General features: G+C 44.1%; 1 protein-coding gene across 4 annotated transcripts in view; it reads right to left on the bottom strand.

The window, feature by feature from the left end:
- The window catches only part of LOC116257973 (DNA polymerase kappa), a 97176-nt gene that overhangs the window by 14675 nt on the left and 60172 nt on the right, over positions 1-22329 (bottom strand). For all 4 annotated transcript variants that reach the window (XM_031635009.2, XM_031635011.2, XM_031635012.2 and 1 more), the window contains exons 10-11: positions 19882-19973; positions 19311-19422 (exon numbers count right to left, since the gene is read on the bottom strand). In XM_031635009.2, coding sequence (XP_031490869.1) covers positions 19311-19422; positions 19882-19973 — 204 coding nt within the window. The remainder of the gene's footprint in view (positions 1-19310; positions 19423-19881; positions 19974-22329) is intronic.

Raw genomic sequence — 22329 nt, 5'->3', positions numbered from 1 at the left:
GACCTCTCGAACTTGTGAGGTGGCTGCCGGGAGGACTGCAGCAGTTCAGACTCTTAAATTGGGGTGAGCAAGGCCTAATCGAGCCTAGATTGTTGTATATTTGTTGTTGGAGCATGTATAATTATTAATGGAGCATGCTAAATTTAAGATTTGATGAATTAGGATGTTTGTTAACGACGTTACTATTTTGGGGAAGGTCTAGGACTCATGTGGAGGAACGATGATCCATGTCTACAATGATCTTATAAGCATGATGGGTTGATTTTCGAAGCAATTAGGAAGCATGGTAGAGATTGTATTGTTGTGGAGAACGTTAGAATCGTTTTGGTGAGCTTGGGGAAATATGCTTCTATTGAGGTGCATATACGTTGTATGTTGAGAATCTAATGGTGGGGAAGACACCTCAACTAAGGAAAACAAGTGAGAATCGTACATGTGATAAGTCAAATACAAGTTTTGAGTTCTAATCGTTGGTGGCAACCTCGTGGGTTGGGTAGAGACCCTTTTTGGAGGGTTTCGTGGGTCGACACCCATTTGAAGCGAAGACATGCCTCGATAACGGTATTTTCAGATTTGTATCGATGGTAAGCGAAACGAGTAGAGAACTTACCATTTTGTTATGTTTGCAGGTACACCGGGCACGTCAAGTAGGCCTTGAGCAATGTGGGTCGTAGTTCAAGGTGTTTAGTGGACGCGCGACAGGTATGGCGGCATTCCAGGCAAATCCCTGCCTGGGCAATTGTGTGAATGTGTGTTCCTAGGATCGTGGAATCCTAGGATTGTGATGTGATTGATGGATTGTTTTGTGAATGAATGTGTGTATGCATGCAAATGGTTTGATATGCAAATTGTTTGATATATGATATGATTTGTTTTGAAAGGCTACGAGAAGCATGTTTTGAAAATGTTACGCATTTGCATATGCATGCTAGGATTGATAACTGCTCAGGACAGATGAGGTGGGGTATCGAGTCGAGTATCTCCTCGACCCCAATTATGCATTAGAAAGCATCCTAGAATGATAATTGTCTAGGACAGATACGAGCCAATCACGGATCGAGACTACTCTCCGTGGTTTGGCTAAGTTTTGAAAGGTGTGATTGATGTGTGTGATTGTGAATGATTTGTCATGTGACAAGTTCTGTTTTGGAAAGCTATTAGAAGCTTGTTTTGAAAACTGTTACGCATTTGCATGTGCATGCTAGAATTGATAACTGCTTAGGACAGATGAGGTGGGGTATCGAGTCGAATGTCTCCTCGACCCCGATTGTGCATTAGAGAGCATCATAGAATGATAATTGCATAAGACAGATACAAGCCATCACAGATCGAGACTACCTTCCGGGATTTGGCCAAGTTTTGAAAGATTTGATTGATGTGTTTGATAAGATGTGAATTTTTATGAATGTGAATGTTGTGAATTGTTGCATATGTATTGCCGTGGGCAATAATGCAATTGATTAGAATTGGAGGGTAGTTGTACCCGTATTGTATGACGGCTAGCTATGACTGTTAAATGTTATGTGTAGACTTCGTGGGGAGGCAATTGGAGGTGTGGGTGCACTCGTGAAGTGAACCAACCTCATGAGCTAGCCGGTCATTCTGTGATTGTGCAATTATAATGATAATAATGAAAGAATAAGAGATGAGAGGCCAGTGAGTTATGGCATTGTGTTTGGGAGACGTCCCGCTTTCGCCACTGGTCTCGCCTGTTTGGAGCGCAGGCGGTGCAAGGCCCCAGGGTACTGTTGTGTGTTGTGCTTGGAGCGTGGGCTCCCGCCTTCCCAACCTGGGTGTCGTAGGGAAGGTTGAGTATCTCTCCTTGGAATTCACAGATCCATGGATGAGTGCTCTACCGCTGCAGCGGATGAATGGATCCATACTGTTCTGGACCACCACGGGGTTGTCTCTCGGCTATGGGCCGCCCGCGGTGTGCACGTACCTGTGTTTGCACCCACAGAAACTGTCAATTCACTAAAGCTAATGAAAATGAATGTAGGAGAATGAAATGTGTGTGAACGAATGTATGTGATTGATGGGCATGTGAATGCTATGACTGAAATGAAATGTTTAAGCATGCCTTGCATGTAATTGAGATTGTGTTTCTGGGGCCCTTTAGTGGTCTTTTCATGTCATGGTCTATGTTAGGGGTTTTCTTGGCAAATGATGTGTCTATGCCTTGACACGACATGACGATAGATTGTTTTTATGATTGTTCTTAGATTTGAGCCCTACCTAAGAGGGTTTGAGATTTTCCTGACTTGTTGCCATACTGCGAAGGCTAAGCCTTCAGTTATTTCTTTTTCAGGTTTTGGCGGACCCGGGGCAGCAGGTTGATCAGATGGCTTCACTCACATCTTACTGGGGAGGTTTTGGGTCTTTGGTAGTGCCGGCGCGTCATGGTTTGGTCTTTTTGATGTCTTATTTGTATTAGGCATCAAAGTTGTGGTTTGGGGCATTTTTGTCATACACATAGATGTGACTTTGTATGAATTGAAATTGTTATATAAATGAAAGTTTGCCCATGGTTTTAAATGACATAGCTCCATCTTTTTTGAATTGTTGTGTAGTCGCACCTCAATGCTTTAGGTTTATAAAAAAAAAATTTGTTTGAGGGTCAAAAGGTTGGGGTGTGACAATTTGGGCATGATTATGATGAGACGTTCAGTCCCCTAATCAAAATGGGAACCATTCGCGTGATTATATTCCTTGTTGTTGAATATGGGTGGAAGCTAAATCAATTAGACGTTAAAAATGCTTTTCTTCATGGTGATTTGAAAGAAGAAGTTTTCATGGAGCAACCTCTTGGTTTTGTTGAAAAAGACTCTAGCGAATGGGTTTGCAAACTGAAAAAATCCCTGTATGGACTTAAACAAGCATCACGGTCATGGTTTGATAGTTTTTCAAACAAAATAAAGGAATACGGATTTCGAAACAGTCCTCTCAACCATTGCCTTTTTATTTTCAAGAAAGAAAATGTTATTACCCTCCTCCTTATATATGTTGACGACATCATCATTACAGAGAACTCGGAAAAACATTTTGATGAGATAAAAGGTCTGTTAATGAGAAACTTAATGAGAAACTTTCAGATGAAAGACCTTGGAAGCCTACGATATTTCCTTGGGGTTGAAATTGATAGGCAAGGAGATCATCTTACCTTGACGCAACAGAAATATACTCTTGACCTATTGGATAGAACATGCATGATGGATTGTAAGCCTGCTGAAACATCGAGTGTTCTGAACCAAAGGATGAGTATAAATGATGGGGAAACATATGAAAACCTCACCAAATATCGCAGCATTGTTGGTGCATTGTGTAGAAAGAGTAAAAGCGAGAAGAACACGAATGTAACGTGGAAAACCCTCAACGAGAGGGAGAAAAAACCACAAGTGAGGAGGTCTAGTGCTCACTAGCCGCCAGACTCTCTCTCTCTTAAAACTTCATTCACACCAGAAATTAGGGTTACAAGTCTTTAAGTAATAAGTTGGATCGGGTCTGGACCCAGACCCGGTCCCAAGACCCATCTTTACATGCTTCAACACTCTCCCTCAAGTTGGGCATACATATCAAACATGCCCAATTTGGATACATTTCTTTCAAAAGAAGTTGAAAATAGAGCTTTAGTCAGAACATCAGCGGTTTGGTCTTCAGACTTCATGTAAGGTAAGATTAACTCTTTAGCATCAATCCTCTCACGGATAAAGTGACGATCAATCTCAACATGCTTTGTTCTGTCATGTAGTACAGGGTTATTGGCTAGGTTGATTGCAGACTTGTTGTCACAGTACATCTTCATAGGTCCTCCAATCTCTATCCCGATATCAGCTAACAATATTTTCAGCCGTAGTAACTCTGACACTCCCATAGCAATAGTTCTATACTCAGCCTCTGCACTAGATCGAGAACACACATCTTGCCTCTTGCTTTTCCAGATAACAAGGTTTCCTCCCAAGTAGACACAGTACCCTGAGGTAGACCTTCTAGTATCAGCACAACCTGCCCAGTCAACATCAGAATACCCTTCAACCTGCCCAATCAGCATCAGAATACCCTTCGATCTCAACAGGCTCTTGTTTCACATATAAGAGCCCCTAGCCAGGATTCCTCTTCAAATAGCACAATATTCTGTCCACAGCCTTCAAGTGTGTATCAGTCGTTGCATGCATGAATTGTCTCAGTACATTCACAGCAAAAGTGATATCTGGTCGAGTGAGGGTAAGATAAATCAACTTCCCAACAAGACGTTGATATCTTCCCTTGGCTTTTTCACAGAGCAACTCCCCATCTCTAAGGCTCAACTTGTGCCCAGCATCAAGAGGAGTAGAAGCTGGTCCACACCCCAGCTTACCAGTCGCCTCCAATAGATCTAGTGTGTATTTCCGTTGATGTAACACAAGGCCGGCACTGGACCCAACAATCTTAATACCAAGAAAGTACATCAGTTTACCAAGATCCTTGAGATCAAATTCGGCAGCCAGTAATACTTTTAGCTTTGTGATTTCATCCTCATCATCACCTGTAACAATCATGTCATCCACATAAACAAGTAACAGAGTGACTTTCCCTTCTTTCCTCTTCACAAACAGAGTGTGGTTTCCATTCCCTTGATTGTAGCCGTAATGTTGCATTACTCGTCTGAGTTGTTCGAACCATGCTCTGGGCGATTGCTTGAGGCCATATAAAGCCTTTTTTAGTTTACAACATTTTTCTGGTTCTTCATATCCTAGGGGCATACGCATATACACCTCCTCTTCGAGATCGCCATTGAGAAATGCATTCTTAACATCCAGTTGGTACATCCTCCACTTTTTCATCACAGCTAGGGAAATAACAACTCTAATTGTCTTCATTTTCGCAACTGGAGCAAAGGTCTTCAAGTAATCAATCTCATATTTCTGACTAAACCCTCATCTGGTTTGTATTTGATGGTGTAGACCCACTTGGATCCAACCAAGTGAGTTGCCTCAGGAATCTTTACAACTTCCCATGTCATGTTTCTTCTCAGGGCTTCCATTTCTTCTTGCATCGCATCAGCCTACTTGAAATCACCTTGAGCTTCAGCAACAGTCCTGAGAATCACAGCCAAAGAAAGAGAAGATACAAAACACTTGTAATCCTTGCTCAGTCTAGAATAAGATATGAAATTACCAATAGGGTGTTGAGTACATGACCTGACACCCTTTCTAAGAGCAATGGGTAAATCTTCACTTTTAGTCTCTGCCTGAGTACCTTCAACTGACATCTCTTGAGCACGACTTCGGTCATCCAGGGAAGGAGTAGCATTTTTGTCACCAAAGGGCATCGCTTCATCAGTGGGTCCCGCCGCAAGCGACTTTTGCCTAGAGTAAACCTGCCCAAACAAACGGTCATGTCCCTCCTTATCCACAGTTGAACATCCATCATCCTCATTGCGCTCTAGAGGGTTAGTAACCTCAATCTCTTCCTTCTTGTATTCCAAAAAATCTGTAAACTGAATCTCTTGATTGAGAGAATACTCTTCTCTCATTGTAGACCTCTCCCCCTGAAGAGAATTCTCACCAAAATATGAAGCATCTTCCAGGAAGGTGACATCTTTGGTAACATAGGCACGACCTGTGGAAGGGTCTCGACACTTATATCCTTTTTGAGTGGGGGAATAACCTAGAAAAACGCCCTTAACCGACCTAGGATCAAGTTTTTTAATATTAGGACTGTGATTGTGAATAAAATAAACACATCCAAAAACTCTAGGTGGAAGAGAGAAAGGTTCACGGCTCCCCGGTAACATAGAGTGAGGCGTCTGCCCATTCAACAACGACTAGGGATGCGGTTAATTAGATACGCACTGGTCAACACAGCATCCCCCCAATATTTTTTTGGAACATGACGTTGAAAAAGAAGTGCCCGAGTCATATTCAGTAACTGGCGATTCTTTCTGTCACAGCCCGAGCTTTTAACCCTCAAACTATTTTTTTTTTTTTTCTCAAAACATAAAGCATCGAGGTGTGACTACCAAAGAATTCAAATTGACGATGAGCCAAGCAATACAAAACAATGGGGCGAACTTTCATTAATATAACCATTTTGTTTCATACAAATTCACATCTATGTGCATGACCAAAATGCCCCAAAATCAATAACATTGATGCCTAACAAAAAGAAGACATCAATAAAACCAAAACATGACGCGCCGGCACTACAAACGACAATCCCAAAACCACCCCAGTAGGACGTGAGTGAAGCCATCCGCTCAACCTGTTGCCCCGGGTCCGCCAAAACCTGAAAAAGAAAACAACTGAAGGCTCAGCCTTCGCAGTATGGCAACAAGCCAGAAAAATGCCAAACCCTCTCAAGTAAGGCTCAAATAAAGGGACAAATATCAACCCATCTATCGTCATGTCGCGTCTGAGTGCGACACGTAAAAGCCACTTGATGGCCACACTAACACAACATCAGTCACATGCGAAGCATGCTTAAACATAACACTTGCATTCATATCAATCACATATACGTCAGTCACATGCATTCTGTCAAACACTTTGCATTTTCATTAACTTTAGTGCATTAACAGTTCCTGTGGGTGCAACACAGGCACGTGCACACCGCGGGCGGCCTACAGCCGAGAGACAACCCCCGTGGTGGCCCATAACAGTATGGATCCATTTCACCCGCTGCAGCGGTAGAGCACTCATCCCTGGATGTGTGACGTCCAAGGTGAGATACTCAGCCTTCCCTAGGACACCCAGGTTGGGAAGGCAGGAGCCCAACGCTCCAAGCACAACACACAACAGAACCTTGGGGCCTTGCACCGCCTGCGCTCTGACAGGCGAGACCAGTGGCAATCAAGGGGGACGTCTCCCAAACACAGCCACATCCCACTGGCCTCTCATCTCTTAGTTATTCATTCTTATCATTATTGTTACACATTCACAAGATGACTGGCTAGTACACGAGGTTAGTACACTTCCCGAGTGCACCCACACCTCCGATTACCTCCACATGAGGTCTATACATACAGTAACAGTCATTGCTAGCCGTCATACCATACGGGTACAACTACCCTCCAAAACATCCATTTGCATCATTGCCTATGGCAATGCATATGCAACAACATACACATTCATATCAATCATCACATCAATCCTCACATCAATCATGTCAATCACCTCTTCGAAAAACTTAGCCAATCCACAGAGAGTAGTCTCGATCTGCGGTTGGCTCGTAGCTGTCCTATGCAATTATCATTCTATGATGCTTTCTAATACACAATTGGGGTCGAGGAGACACTCGACTCGATACCCCACCTCATCTGTCCTAAACAGATATCAATTCTAGCATGCACATGCCAATGCGTAACATTTTTAAATCGAATGACTAATAATCTTTCTAACTCATTCATATCATGTAAGCAACATACACATACTCAATCACAAAACAGTCAATCAATTAACATCACAATCCTAGGATCCCTTGATCCTAGGAGCACCCAATCACACAATTGCCCCAGGCAGGAATTTGCCTGGAAAGTTGCCATACCTGTGGCGCGCTCACCAAATTCTTCAAAATGCCTCAAGCTTCGAACTCAAGGTCGACGGGATGAGCCCGGTGCACCTGCAAACATAAACGAGAATAAGGTTTCTACTAGATGCCTACACCATTCAAACAGAAACGAACAAATACAAAAAATAAAATCCTTGAGGCACGTGTTGTCGCCTCAAGAGGGTGTCGACAGGTAGTGTCGACCAACGAGCTCTCCACAAGGCCTCCTCCTTTACGTCTGGACGTTGCCTCGAATTATCAAAGCCTTCAACCATCAATCAAACCGTCACTAATTCCTTCCTCAATAACGTTCTTTAAGTAAGACATCAACCTCAAGTCACATCCCAATACGCACTAGATCTAGAACAGACATCCTGTCTCTTGCTCCTCCATACGACAAGATTTCCTCCCAAGTAAACACAGTACCCCGTAGTAGACCGTCTGGTATCACCACAACTTGCCCAGTCTACATCAGAATAACCCTCGATCTCCACAGTCTCTTGTTTTACATACAAGAGTCCCTTACCGGGATTTTTCTTCAAGTAACATAATACTCTGTCCACAGCCTTCAGATGTGCATCAGTTGGTGCATGCATGAATTGACTCAATACATTCGCCACAAAAGTAATATCTGGTCTCGTTAGGGTAAGATAGATCAACTTTCCAACCAGACGCTGAAATCTTCCCTTGTCGTCTTCACAGAGTGGCTCTCCATCTCTAAGACTCAACTTGTGCCCAGTGTCAAATGGGGTAGAAGCAGGTCTACACCCCAATTTACCAGTCTCTTCCAGCAGATCTAACGTGTATTTCCTTTGGTTTAGCACAAGGCCAGTACTAGACCTAGCAATCTCAATACCAAGAAAATACCTCAACTTGGTACATCTTCCACTCCTTCATCACAGCTAGGGATATAACAACTCTAACTGTCTTCATTTTCGCAACGGGAGCAAAAGTCTCCAAGTAATCTGTTAGAATATTGTGTATTGGGAACTGGGTCTGGATATGGACCCAATCCCATGGGCGTGGGAACCGAGAGTGGCTCGGTTCCCTAGGCGGGTCTCCCTCTTATATTCCCACTTATTGCTGTTTTGTTGATTAAGTGAATAATAATATTCTCTCCTAGGGTTGCGGTTTTGCCCCTAGGTTAGAGCCACTCCGTGGTTTTTCACCTCTTCTTGAGGTTTTCCACATATATCGTGTGTTTCCTCTCCGTTTCTCTTGTCCATTGCGTGTTTCTACATGGTATAAGAGCCAGCGCGTGTGAGATTGTTGGTGTGCCAGTAGCGTATCCGCCGTTTTTCCGTCGCCCGCCAGTTTTTGGTCTCTGCCGCCGCCGCCGCTGCCGTTTCCGCCGTCGTCACCGTTTCCGCCGCCGCCGGCATCCTCTACAGCGCCGTCGCCCCCTTCAGCGCCGCCGCCGTCGCCCTTTCCAGCGCCGCCGCCGTTGTTTTTTCAGCGTCGTCGCCTGCGCGCCTCCTGGTTGTGTTTCCTGGTGTTGGGTAGTGCTGCTTGTTGGTGCACGTGATGGCCGAAGAGATGATCCCCAAGATTGATGTTGCCTTCGACACGAGCCAGACTACCAAGAGCGAGAACTTGCATGTTCAGGTCACGTCTATTCGTTTGAATAAAGACAACTATCCGTCTTGGTCTGCCACACTCGAAATAGGGATAACTAGTCGCGGTCGCCTTCCCTATATCACAGGGGAGAAACCGGCGCCTAGCAAAGCAGACCCTCGATGGGCAACTTGGGCATTGGAGGACAGTCAGGTTAAGGTGTAGATCATTAGTTCTGTTTCTGCTGATATTCAACCTCTTATTCTACGGAAGTCGACCTCTTATGATATGTGGACGGTGCTTGCGAGGATGTAGGGCCGTAAGAAGAGGGTTCTGCGTACGTATCAGATTAAACGCAGTATCTACTGTCTTAAACAGGGTGATTTGTCCGTAGCCTCCTTCTATGCTGCCCTGAAGACTAAATGGGAGGAACTTGATTATCATGTGAATGATGACTGGAACTGTGGGTCTGATCATGCCTTGTACTGGGAAAAGGAATGGATGGATCGTACGTTTATTTTCCTTGGAGGCCTGCGTGATGAATTTGAATCCATTCGGAGTCAAATTCTCAACTGTGATGAGATTCCTGGGATAGAGGAGGTATATGCTCAGGTGGAATCTGAGGAACACCGACGCCAAGTGATGCATATTGACTCTAGTCATGGGAGTTCTCCTTCAGCCTTTGTTAGTCGTGCTTCAGGGACTGGACAGCGTCCTACTCGACGTTGTAGCCATTGTAACAAATCGGGACATTCAATTGATTTCTGTTGGGATATTCATCCTGAGAAGAGACTTGTTCGGGGTTGCCCTCCTTCTAGTCGGCGGAGTCCTTCTGTGCCAGATCCCAGTCGGAGTGGTTCTTCAAGTGTTGAGAAATCTAAGCTGTCTGCTGATCAAATCAAGGAACTGCAAGCGTACATCAGCCGCCTGTCTACTACTCAGGAGGAAGCCTCCACGTCTGAGGGAGCTCAGTTAGCCCAAGCCCTTGTTGCCACTAGCGATCAAGGTAATTCCTCTCTTGGTGGTTGGATTGTTGACAGTGAAGCTACACATCATATGACAGGGGATCTTAAGATATTTCAAGAATACAAATTGTCTTCCGGGCAGCAACGCGTGTCGATGGCTGATGGTTCTTCTATCTCTGTGGCTGGAAAAGGGAGTTTGTCATTGTTAAATAAATACCATCTTCATGATGCTCTTCATGTTCCTAATATTCCTGTGAATTTGTTATCCGTCAGCAGTATTACCAAAGAGCTTAATTGCAATATAATTTTTTCTGCTGATCATTGTTTCCTGCAGGACTTGGTGACGGGGCAGAAGATTGGAATTGGTTCGGCTATTGATGGACTTTACAGACTGCCTGTGCAGGTCGCTTCTGCTCTTATTTCAGCCACTAGTGGGCAGTTGTCAGGCATGGAAGACAGCTCCACCATTATGCGATGGCACGAGCGGCTTGGTCATCTTCCGTTTCCGTTGATTAAGAAGTTGTTTCCTAGTCTTTTTCATTCTGTTTCTATGGACTCCTTCACCTGTGAAGTGTGTCAGTTGGCTAAACATGTTAGGGCTTCGTACCCTATTTCCTTCAATAAAACCACCCGTCCTTTTGCTTTGGTTCACTCTGATGTTTGGGGTCCTTCGGGAGTACCCACTTATCGTGGTTTTCATTACTTTATGAGTCTTATTGATGACTACTCCCGTTGTACGTTCGTGTACCTGTTGAAAGAGCGTAGTAAAGTTCCCGTTATTGTAAAAAATTTTGTTGCCTTTGTTGAGGGACTTCTATTCAGGCGTTCCGCACTGATAATGCTAGAGAGTATGTCTCTCAATCCCTTGATGATTTCTTGAGGAGCAAGGGTATTGTTCATGAAACATCTTGTAGTTACACTCCACCCCAAAATGGCGTGGCTGAACGGAAGAATCGCCATTTATTAGATGTCTCCCGGGCTATTATGTTCCATCGACATGTTCCTAAGCGTTACTGGGGTGATGCACTTCTCACTAGTGCACATCTTACTAACCGTATGCCTACTCGTGTGTTGAATGGTCATTCCCCGTATTCTGTGCTTTGGCCTATTCAGAATCCCTAGCCACTTACTCCTCGGGTGTTTGGGTGTATCTGTTTTGTACATGACCATAGTCCCTCTCTAAAAAAACTTGATCCTCGGTCTATCAAGGGTGTCTTCTTGGGGTATTCCTCTACTCAAAAGGGATACAAATGTGTTGATCCTACCACCTCCAAAGTTTATGGCTCCCGGGATGTTACTTTTCATGAACATGAGGCATACTTTCCTGTGAATCCTCTTCAGGGGGAGTGTCTAGGGAACAGGGGGGAAGAGTATTCCTCAAATCAGCTGATTCAGATTATGGATTTCTTAGATTACAAGGCCAGTCACACTGTGGCAGACATAGTCAGAGGTGAAGGGGGCTCTGTGGATGATCTGCCCGTGATCACTTGTTTGGCCAGGTGTACACCAGGAAGAAGAAAGATGTGGTTGAGGATGTTGATGTTACCAATCCCAATCCTATGAGTCCCCCGGATGACCCAAGTCCAGTGAATGATGAGCTTCCGATAGCCCTGCGCAAGGGCACCAGGTCATGTACTTCTCATCCTATTCAGAGATTTGTTTCTTATGCAAAACTTAGTAAGGATTACAAATCCTTTATTACATCCTTGTCTAAGTCTGTGATTCCCAGGTGTGTGGAAGATGCTAGAGAGGATCCCAAATGGCTACAGGCCATGACAGAGGAGATGGATGCCTTGGCAAGGAACAACACTTGGGAAGTAGTTGATATTCCCAAGGGCGCTCATTTAGTTGGTTCCAAGTGGGTGTTCAATGTGAAGTACAAACCTGATGGTACTGTGGACCGGTATAAGGCTCGTCTTGTTGCAAAGGGGTTCAGTAAAAAATATGGTATTGATTATCTTGAAACTTTTGCCCCTATTGCTAAACTGAAAACTGTGAGAGTTATTCTAGCACTTGCTGTGCAAAAGAAGTGGAGAATGGACCAACTTGATGTCAAAAATGCATTCTTAAACGGCCGTCTAGAGGAAGAGGTCTATATGAGCATACCTCCTGGATATACCCAAGGCGGAAAATGTTGTCATCTCAAGAAAGCCTTGTATGGATTAAAGCAGTCTCCTAGAGCGTGGTTTGAAAGACTGAGGATAGTTATGAAGATTAATGGATACAAACAGGGAAATGGTGATCACACTTTGTTCATCAAGCAGAGAAATGGCCTGGTGAGTCTTCTTCTTGTATATGTTGATGATATGATTGTCACAGGTGACGATGAAGAAGAAAAAAGGGCTACTGAATTCAACCTTAAAGATCTGGGTAAACTAAGGTACTTTCTGGGGATAGAGATTGCTCGATCAGAAACGGGGCTTGTTATGAGCCAAAGGAAGTACACTCTGGATTTGTTAAAAGAGACAGGTAAACTTGGATGTAGGCCCTTTCTAACTCCAATGGAGTCTGGTACTAAGATTAGCATCAAAACTGGCAACATCCTGGATGAGAAAGGAAAAGGACGGTATCAGAGGTTGGTTGGTAAGCTCATCTATCTTACTCTAACCCGCCTTGATATCACTTATGCTGTGAATGTGTTGAGTCAGTTTATGCATGCTCCTACTGATTGTCACTTGAAGAGTGCAGAAAGAGTGTTGGGGTACCTGAAGAATGATCCAGGGAAAGGATTACTATATACTCAGCAAAACCAACTTAATATTGAAAGATACTCTGATGTAGATTGGGCAGGGTGCACTGATAGTAGGAGGACTGCCACAGGGTACTGCATCTTTCTGGGGGGTAACCTGGTTGTATGAAGAAGTAAAAGACAGGAAGTTTGTTCTAGATCCAGTGCTGAGGCTGAATACAGGGCGGTTGCTATGGGAGTTACAGAAATGTTATGGTTGAAGATCCTTCTAGCAGATATTGGAGTTGAAATGGAAGAGAAGATGAAGATGTACTGCGACAACAAGTCTGCAATTAACCTTGCAAATAATCTCGTTCTGCATGACAGAACTAAACATGTGGAGATTGATCGCCACTTCATAAGGGAACGCATAGATTCAAAGGGGTTGATCCTGCCTTATATGAAGTCTGAAGATCAAATTGCAGATGTTTTAACTAAAACCTTATATACATCCCAATTTGAAAAAAATGTGAGCAAGCTTGGCATGTTTGACATGTATGCCAAGCTTGAGGGGGAGTGTTAGAATATTGTGTATTGGGAACCGGGTCTAGATATGGACCCGGTCCCATGGGCGTGGGAACCGAGAGTGGCTTGGTTCCCTAGGCGGGTCTCCCTCTTATATTCCCACTTATTGCTGTTTTGTTGATTAAGTGAATAATAATATTCTCTCTCCTAGGGTTGCGGTTTTGCCCCTAAGTTAGAGCCTCTCCGTGGTTTTTCACCTCTTCTTGAGGTTTTCCACGTATATCGTCTGTTTCCTCTCTGTTTCTCTTGTCCATTGCGTGTTTCTATATAATCAATTCCATATTTCTGGCTAAACCCCTTGGCCACAAGACGAGCTTTATATCTTTCAACACTTCCATCTGGTTTGTACTTGATGATATATACCCATTTGGATCCAACTAAGTGAGCAGCCTCAGGAATCTTCACCACTTCCCATGTCATATTTCTTCTCAAGGCATCCATTTCTTCTTTCATTGCATCAGCCCACTTGGGATCACTTTGAGCTTCAGCAATAGTCCTGAGGATCACAACCAAAGAAAGAGAAGAAACAAAACACTTGTAATCCTCGCCAAGTCTGGAATAAGACACAAAATTACCAATAGGGTGTTGAGTACATGACCTGACACCCTTCCTCAGGGCAATGGGAAGGTCTTCATTCTTCTTTTCAACCTCATCTTGAGTCTCCACAGTAGGACTTGGTTCATCCAGGGAAGGAGTGGCATTGGGATTGAAAGTAGATCTAGCATCACAAGTCACCTCCTCTGTCCGAGTACCTCGTCTAGAGTAGACCTGTCCAAACAACCGATGGCCTTCCTTCTCAATTCCAGTGTCACACCCTTCCTCCTTCTCAGGCACATCAACCACAGTGAGAGATTCTGCTTTCCTGTAGTCCAAAAAATCTGTAAATTGAAGTTTCTGTCTCTGAGAATACTCTTCCCTAACCGCAGACTGCTCCCCCTGAAGAGAATTCTCACTGAAGTAAGAGGCATGTTCCAAAAAGGTAACATCCCTCGTAACATAAACTCGACCAGTGATGGGGTCAATACATCTGTACCCTTTCTGAGTAGGAGAGTACCCAACATACACACCTTTGATAGACCTGGGATCAAGTTTCTTTACATTTGGACTGTGATTATGGATAAAGCACACACAACCAAAAACACGAGGAGAGAGAAGAAATGGTGGACGACTGCCAGGCAGCAACGAGTGGGGAGTCCTACCATTCAGAACACGACTAGGCATGCGGTTGATGAGATATGCACTAGTAAGAATTGCATCACCCCAATAATGTTTGGGAAGATTTCTCTGAAACAGAAGAGCCCTAGTGACATTAAGAAGCTAGCGATTTTTCCTTTCAGCCACCCCATTCTGAGGGGGGGTGTAACTACAAGACGTCTCATGAACAATCCCCCTTTGTCGAAGAAACTCCTCAATGGACTGACACATATATTCACGGGCATTATCGGACTGGAATGTTTTAATAGTTGCACCATATTGGGTATGCACAAGAATAATGAAAGTCTCGATGATATGAGGGACCTCACTGCGATCTTTTAACAAGTACACAAAGGTAGCACGAGATAAATCATCAATGAAAGTGATAAAATAATGAAAACCTTGACGGGTATGAATTCCCGAAGGCCCCCATACATCCGAGTGAATCAAGGAAAAAGATTCATTAACACAACTAGTAGAAATAGGGTAAGAAGCCCTCACATGTTTGGCAAACTGACAAACATCACAAGAAATGAAAGACAAATTCAAGGAAGAACACAAGTCGGGAAACAACTGTTTCAAAATCCCAAAAGGTAAATGCCCAAAACGTTCATGCCAGTACAAGAAGCACTGAAGACAATCTTCTCTTTGTTTATCTGTCTTGCGGATCGCTGTCATGAGAGCCGTAGCCACACGTATGGGAAGACGATATAAGCCATCAGAAGCCAAACCAATCTCAATCCTCTTTCCTGTCACCAAGTCCTGCACAGCGATTGGCAGAAAAAATGAGTTCACAATTCAATTCTTTAGTAAGTCTACTGACTGACAAGAGATTTAAGGGAAACTGGGGGACATGTAATGCGCCCCGCACATGAAATTTGTCCAACAGGGACAGAGTCCCTTCGCCTGCCACACAGGTAGAGGAACCATCTGCGAGAGAAACACGTTTCCTACCTGAAGATAACTTTTACTCATGAAACAATTTTGGATTACCTGTCATGTGGTGAGTAGCACTACTATCCACAATCCATTCCCCCACAGAAGGGATACCTTTATCACCAACAACTGCAAGAGCATGATTAGCCTTAGTCTCCTCTGATGTCTTGGCCTGGCTGACATCGAGCCGGCCCAAGTAGGCCCTCAGTTCACGAAGCTGATCAGCTGAAATAGAGAGTTTTTCTCCACTAGATTTGGACACCTCAGACACAGGTGTCTTCCCAATAGAGGACTTCGCTTTGTTTCCTTTCTTCTCTGGATGAAGATCCCAACAATAATCCACGGTGTGACCCGTCTTCTTGTAGTGGGTGCATCTGCGAAGAGGTCTAGTCGGGCCTCCAAGACCACGACTCACAAGAGCGGATCTCTCATGATAGGGCACAAGATCCCTCTTGCCTTCATTTGTAACCAGCCTTCTCTGTTCTTCCGCTTCAATACATGAGTACACATCCTCAATACTGGACACCTCTCTTGAATTCAAAATCTGGCTTCTAACACCTTCAAACTCATCATTTAAACCAGCCAAAAAAAGAAACACCCTATTTTCCCATTCCTGGGCGACATGAAGCGCCTGATCTTGGGGACAATGCCAAGGAATATCAGAATGATAGTCAAGTTCTTCCCACTTGGCTTTCAGAGCCCCATAGTAATCTGCAACAGAAGAGTTCCCTTGTCGAAGACCATAGACAGTCTTCATTATTTGGTAAGTACGAATTGCCGTTTTCTTTTGGCCATACATTTGCTCTAGGACCACCCACATGTCTCTTGCAGTCTTCTTCCGAAGGATAAGGGGCTGAATCTCGGCGAAGACGGAGTTGACAATCCAAGTTTTTACTTGATTATCCTCAAGGAACCAAGTGCGCCACACACCACTTGTTCTTGCTGGTTCAGGGTTGCTCCCATCGATATAGGCCATTCGATCGCAGCCAACAATCCCCATAGTCATAGAAGGCGACCACGAGAAATAGTTCTCCTTTGTGAGGCGAAGATTAATAACCTGCATGGGAACATTCTCAGTTCTAACAACCCCGATTTCAGTTTGATTGACGGTCGACAAGGAAGAGGCTGCCATAATGACCGACCGGCGCGACAAAGAGAGCAAAAAAAAAAAGCAGGGAACCGCAGCAGCGGAACAACAGGCAGGGTCAGGCAGCCTGGGTAGTCAGCGAGCAAAGTACAGCGACCTGTGCCTCACCAGCGATAGGAAGCAGCGGACAGGGAGCAGCCAGCAGAAACAGGTCGCTGGACAGGAGCAACCAGCAGTGACAGCGGACAGGGAGCAGTCAATGGAACCAGGTGGCCGGAACCAGATCGCCGGAACCGGACGGAGGATCGCCGGAGCCTGACGGAGGCAGAGGCAGATGCGTCGGGCGGCGCTGGGTGAGGCAGAGGCAGACGCGTCGGGCGGCGCTGGATGAGGTAGAAGCAGATGCGTCAGGCGGCGCTGGGTGGAGGCAGGGGGCAGACGTCGTGCGTCTGGCGCCGGAAAGAAACTCAACGAGGGTCGCCAGACGGAGGCACAGGCGTCGAGCAGCGCTGGATGGAGGCATGCGTCGGGCACAGGCAACGGGTGAGGCTGCGGGCACATGTGTCGGGCGATGAACAGTGCCGGGCGTGGGAAGGACTCCGTCAGGCTATGAACAGTGTCAGACAATCCCTCCTCCAACACGAACAAAGACAAATAACCAACCAGTAATGCCGAAACTTCACGGCTCTGATACCATGTTGAAACACGAAATAGAGGGAGACAAGAAAAGATGAACACGATGTAACGTGGAAAATACCCCCAACAAGAGGGAAAAAACCACGGATGAAGAGGAACTGGAGCCCACTAGCCACCAGACTCTCTCTCTCTTAAGATTTTTCATTCACACTTAAGATTAGGGTTACAAAGATATAAGTATGCCCTAATAAGGACATACTGGATCGGGTCAGACCCAGACCCAAAACATAAGATCCGTCAACAGGATACATATCGCACGATGCAGGCCCATATCATGCGATACAGATAACGCTGCTTGACTTATCATCCTTGCTGATCAGGATCATGTGCTCTAATACCAGCTGGTAGCTTTCACCTACCAAAATTAACCCCATATATGCCCTCAAAGAGGAAAACACACACACTCTAATTAGGGCAACCAACTGTAATACATTCCATTAACCCCACATATGCCCTCAACTATTCACAAGCAACCATATATAGTTCAGCAAAATGATGGGTCTGCTGTAGACCCCACTGTACCTTGAGTCTTAGACAAATGGAAAAGCCAAAGATGGCAAAAAGCACTTGCCAAAAAGGCAAGCAAGAGAATTCTTGAACATAGACCCATAAAAGTTTCTTCAGCAAACATAAGATAATTGGCATATTTAGAAGCAAAATGACATCAAATCAGTTGATTTTTGTAATGACTCAAACATCTAAACAAACCGTTTGACTATGATGCCCCTGCATTTTTACAAGTCATGCCAATGCATGTAGCATTTTTCGATCATGTACAGATCAATGTCTTCATCTTTTCCATTCTAAATAAGATCATATGATTACTGCAAATTCAGGGTGAAATCTAGCCGAGCACCACTTTCTCACGAAAAAAATCCCTCTTGGACTTTAACAAATCAAACTGAATGAAGCATCATAGAATAAAGTCTTACAGATAGAATTTACATAAATATAGTAAGGGGCCGTTTGATGGCTGGAAACCATGGAAACGGAAAAAAAATTTCCAGAAATATATTTCTGGAATTGAGAAATAGGAAAAAAAATTCCATATTTCCAAAACAAGCTTGTGTTTGTTAAGTAAGAAATATTTTTCCGGAAAGAAATTTCGTCGTTTGGTAGAAATGGAAGAAGGGAAGGAAAGGGAAGGGAAGGGAAGGAGGAGGAGGAGGAAGAAGAAGGGAAGGGAAGGGAAGGGAAGGAGGGAGGAGGAAGAGGGAGGAAGAAGGGAAGAGAAGGGAGGAGGAGGAAGAAGGGAAGGGAAGGGAAGGAGGAGGAAGAAGGGAAGGAGGAGGAAGAAGGGAAGGGAAAGGAAGGAGGGAGGATTTTGGGGAAGTGGCGTCAGGCGGTGCCATCGGCGGCGGCGGGGGACGTGGGTAGGTGCCCTCGCGTGCCTTCCTCCCCTTCTTCCCCTCTTCTCCCTCTTCCCCTTCTTCCCCTTCTTCCCCTCTTCTCCTTCCCCTCGTGTGCCCTCTTCCCCTCTTCTCCCTCTTCCCCTTCTTCCCCTTCTTCCCCTCTTCCCCTCTTCTCCTTCCCCTCGCGTGCCCTCTTCCCCTTCTTCCCTTCTTCCCCTCTTCTCCTTCCCTCCTCGTGCCCTCCTCCCCTTCTTCCCCTCTTCTCCCTCTTCCCCTTCTTCCCCTTCTTCTCCTTCCCTCCTCACCGTGCCCTCCTCCCCCTCTTTCTCCTCCATCCTTCCCTTCCTCCTCCTCCTCCCTCTTTCCCTTCTTCCTCCTCCCTCCTCCTCCTTCCTCCTCCCTCCTTCCTTCCCTTCCTCCTCCTCCTTCCTCCTCCCTCCATCCTTCCCTTCCTCCTCCAACGGTCAAAAAAATATTTCTTGAAAAATTTTTCCACCCCTCTGGCTGGAAAAAATTTTCCAGAAATATTTTGCCGTTTCCACTTTTAACGGTAAAAAAAAAATCTCTAAGTTTGATGAGAAGGAAAAATTTTAAAATTTTGAAATTTTTTTCCACTGCTACAATAAATTTCCAGGGCATCAAACGGCCCCTAAAGGAGAAAATGCATTAATAGAGGGATTGAGTACATACAACAAGAAAAACTATAAGAAATTATCAGAATAAATATTGAACCATGACACACATTATACCTATCAGTCGCAATGAAACAGGAAGCTCTGCCTTAAGCAACTTGTAAGCATGAGCAAGTATATCATCCTTTGAGAAAATGTATCTTTGCAGTGAAAGGGCTCGTGTACGGACCTAAAAATGTAACATATAGGAAGGAGTTAAACTAACCAATTATTCCATATTCTGGTTCAAGGTTAACGTAAGATTCCATGCAAGAAGTCGACAATTAATTTAAACTAAATACTTTTGCAAGATATATCTCCTATTCTGCGTAACTTGATCTTGAACATAAAGGATACTTCATCCACAGGAAAAAAAAATTGTCGCTAACTTTAACCATTCCCTCTTTATCTATCTTGATTGGCTTCATCCCTCTTTATCTATCTAACCAATTATTCCATATTCCGATCTGACTACAACATCGGTGCTGTCATAGTATCATTTCCAGCAGCAAAAAAAAAATCAAGGAGAGATAAAAACAGACATTATTTTTTCTATGTTTATTGTTTGCAGTAGCATAATTTAATTTATGATAGAAAAAGGAAAAGCTAGAAAATATTTGGAGATTAACTAATAACAACTTTAACAGACCTCAAAGGATGCAGTCTTCAATTTAAGTGTTAAAGTACGTCCACAAAGACCATCTTCTTGCATGTCAGATGATAATGTTTCTGCAACATTAGCTGCAAGCAAGAGTTCGAAGTAAGCTCATACAAGAATAGAGCCAAAGTGAATATCAAATGTCCCTTGTGCTCTAATTCATCCAGAAGGATCAACGGGTTTGTAGTAGTTTTTCTAGTTTAAAATTGACCAGACCACATAACAGGAGAAAACATTGGAAAAAAAAAATAGTATAGCACAAAGGATTCGAGAGACTCCAGCAACATATTGCAAGATATAATTGACCTCAATAAACAAGATTCATTTTGTGCAGTTCGGAACTAGCACACGCAATGTATTTGAGACTCTTAAAATTAAAGAAAATCCCCAAACAAATAAAGAAATGGAGAAAGTAGTTATCCAGAATCATGGCTAGTGATGATGCATGAAATGCACTAATCTTTTTATATCGCTTAGCATGCATGCATCCATGTTTTAATGGCCAAAAAACATGTGTTTACACTGCTTTTGTTGATAAGCACTTATGCTTATTTCGTGAAAAACAGAACTAAAATGCAGAAGATATGGCATTTTTGCAAATCTACAAAAGATCAGTCCAAATCCAAGGAGGTAAATGGATCTAGATCCAGATCCAAGTCTTAAAACAAAAAACAAACCCATATGCATTGACGAATTTATAATTGCAATGTAGCTCAAAACAGGGCCTAATATAGGGTACAAAAATGAGATTTACAGCTTTAATAACTTGCAGGTGGCTGATTTTGGAAGATTTGCTACGAAGGTTATAAGGGTTGTTCAATTGAGAAAGGTCTGATCAGCTGAAATCCAAATTGAAAGGCTTGGGTTTTAGGTATCTGACCTAACACAATGGGGAACAAAAATGAGATTTACAGCTTTAATCCCTTTTTTTTTTTTTTTTTTTTTTTTTTTTTTTTTTAACGATATACTCATATACAGTTCTGACCAGACCATTCATGCTGAACATTTGAACCTTGTCCTCTAAGTGCTGGCCAAGAAATAGTTATAGGCAAAGGCTTTGAAGTGCCTTTTTGGGAGAACTGGTGTGACGTACTTAGGTCACACCATATTGAAGCAAGGAGTTCAAATGGAAAACGATAAGGAGTCAGACGTAGAGAAGAAGAAGAAGACGGAGGTGGTGCAGGGTGGCATCGAGGACAGCGGCGGTGGCGCTAATAAGCCCTCTGATCTCTCTCCGCCTCTTCCTCTCCTCTCCTCCTTCCTCTTCCTCCTTCTCCTCCTCCCTCCTGCGCAGCCTTCTCTCCTTTCTGTCAGCACCCTCCTTCTACCCACACGTTTTCTCTCGCCCTTTCCCCCAATGCCCGAGCTCTCTCCTCGTCCCTTCTATTTCCTCCTCATTATCTCCTCCATTTCCCCCGCTCGATTTCCCCCTTTTTACCGCCAGCCCTCTCAACCGAGCACTCTCACCCCTCTGCCCACTCCCTTTCCCTCTCGTACAGCTCCCTTTTCAACTACTGTGGGCCTCTTCTAACGACGGACCCCTCTCTTAAACCTCCTTTTCGCCGATTTTGATTCTCTTGTGGCCGTTGGATTGGATTGCAGTTTGGGAATGCGTTCTTCCCTAATAACAGTGACTAGAAGGCATTGGTGGTGGCGGCATTGCACGATTTTTGTCGTTTGGGGATCGTTGAACGCTTGAGGTGGCTGCCGGAAGCATCATAGCAGTTTTGATTCTTTAATTGGGGTGTGCAAGACCTAATCGAGCCTAGATGGTTGAATATTTGTTGTTGGAGCATGTATAATTATTAATGGAGCATGCCAGATTTAAGATTTGATGAATTAGGATGTTTGTTAACGACATTACTATTTTGGGGAAGGTCTAGGACTAATTTGGAGGGACGATGATCCATGTCTACAATGATCTTATAATCATGATGAGTGGATTTTCGAAGCAATAGGGAAGCATGGTAGAAATTGTGGTGATGTGTTGAAGATTTAGAACCGTGTTATAGAACTCGTGAGGTATGTTTTTGTTAAGGTGCACGCACGTTGTTTGTTGGGGAATTGTGTGTATGTTAGGAAGACGGCTCAACTAAGGAATCTAGGGAGAAATAGATTAATGATCGGTTCAAATCGAAAGCGCAAAGCTTAAACCATTTGGTGATAACCTCTAGGGCTGAGAAGGGGCCTATTGGAGGGCTTTGTGGGTCGACACTACCTATCGACACCCTCTTGAGGCGATGACACGTGCCTCAATGATTTTGTTTTATATTTGTATGAATTGTGAAACTAAACAAGTAGAAAATTTACCACTTGTGTATGTTTTCAGGTACACCGGGCACGTCCGGTAGACCTTGAGCAACTAGACGTGAAGCTCGAGGCGTTTTGAAGTGTTTTTTGGACACGCGACAGGTATAGTGACATTTCAAGCAGATCCCG

This window comes from Nymphaea colorata, chromosome 7, assembly GCF_008831285.2.
Source record: "Nymphaea colorata isolate Beijing-Zhang1983 chromosome 7, ASM883128v2, whole genome shotgun sequence".
Classification (NCBI taxonomy): Eukaryota; Viridiplantae; Streptophyta; class Magnoliopsida; order Nymphaeales; family Nymphaeaceae; genus Nymphaea; species Nymphaea colorata.
This window is presented reverse-complemented; position numbering and strand designations above follow the sequence as displayed.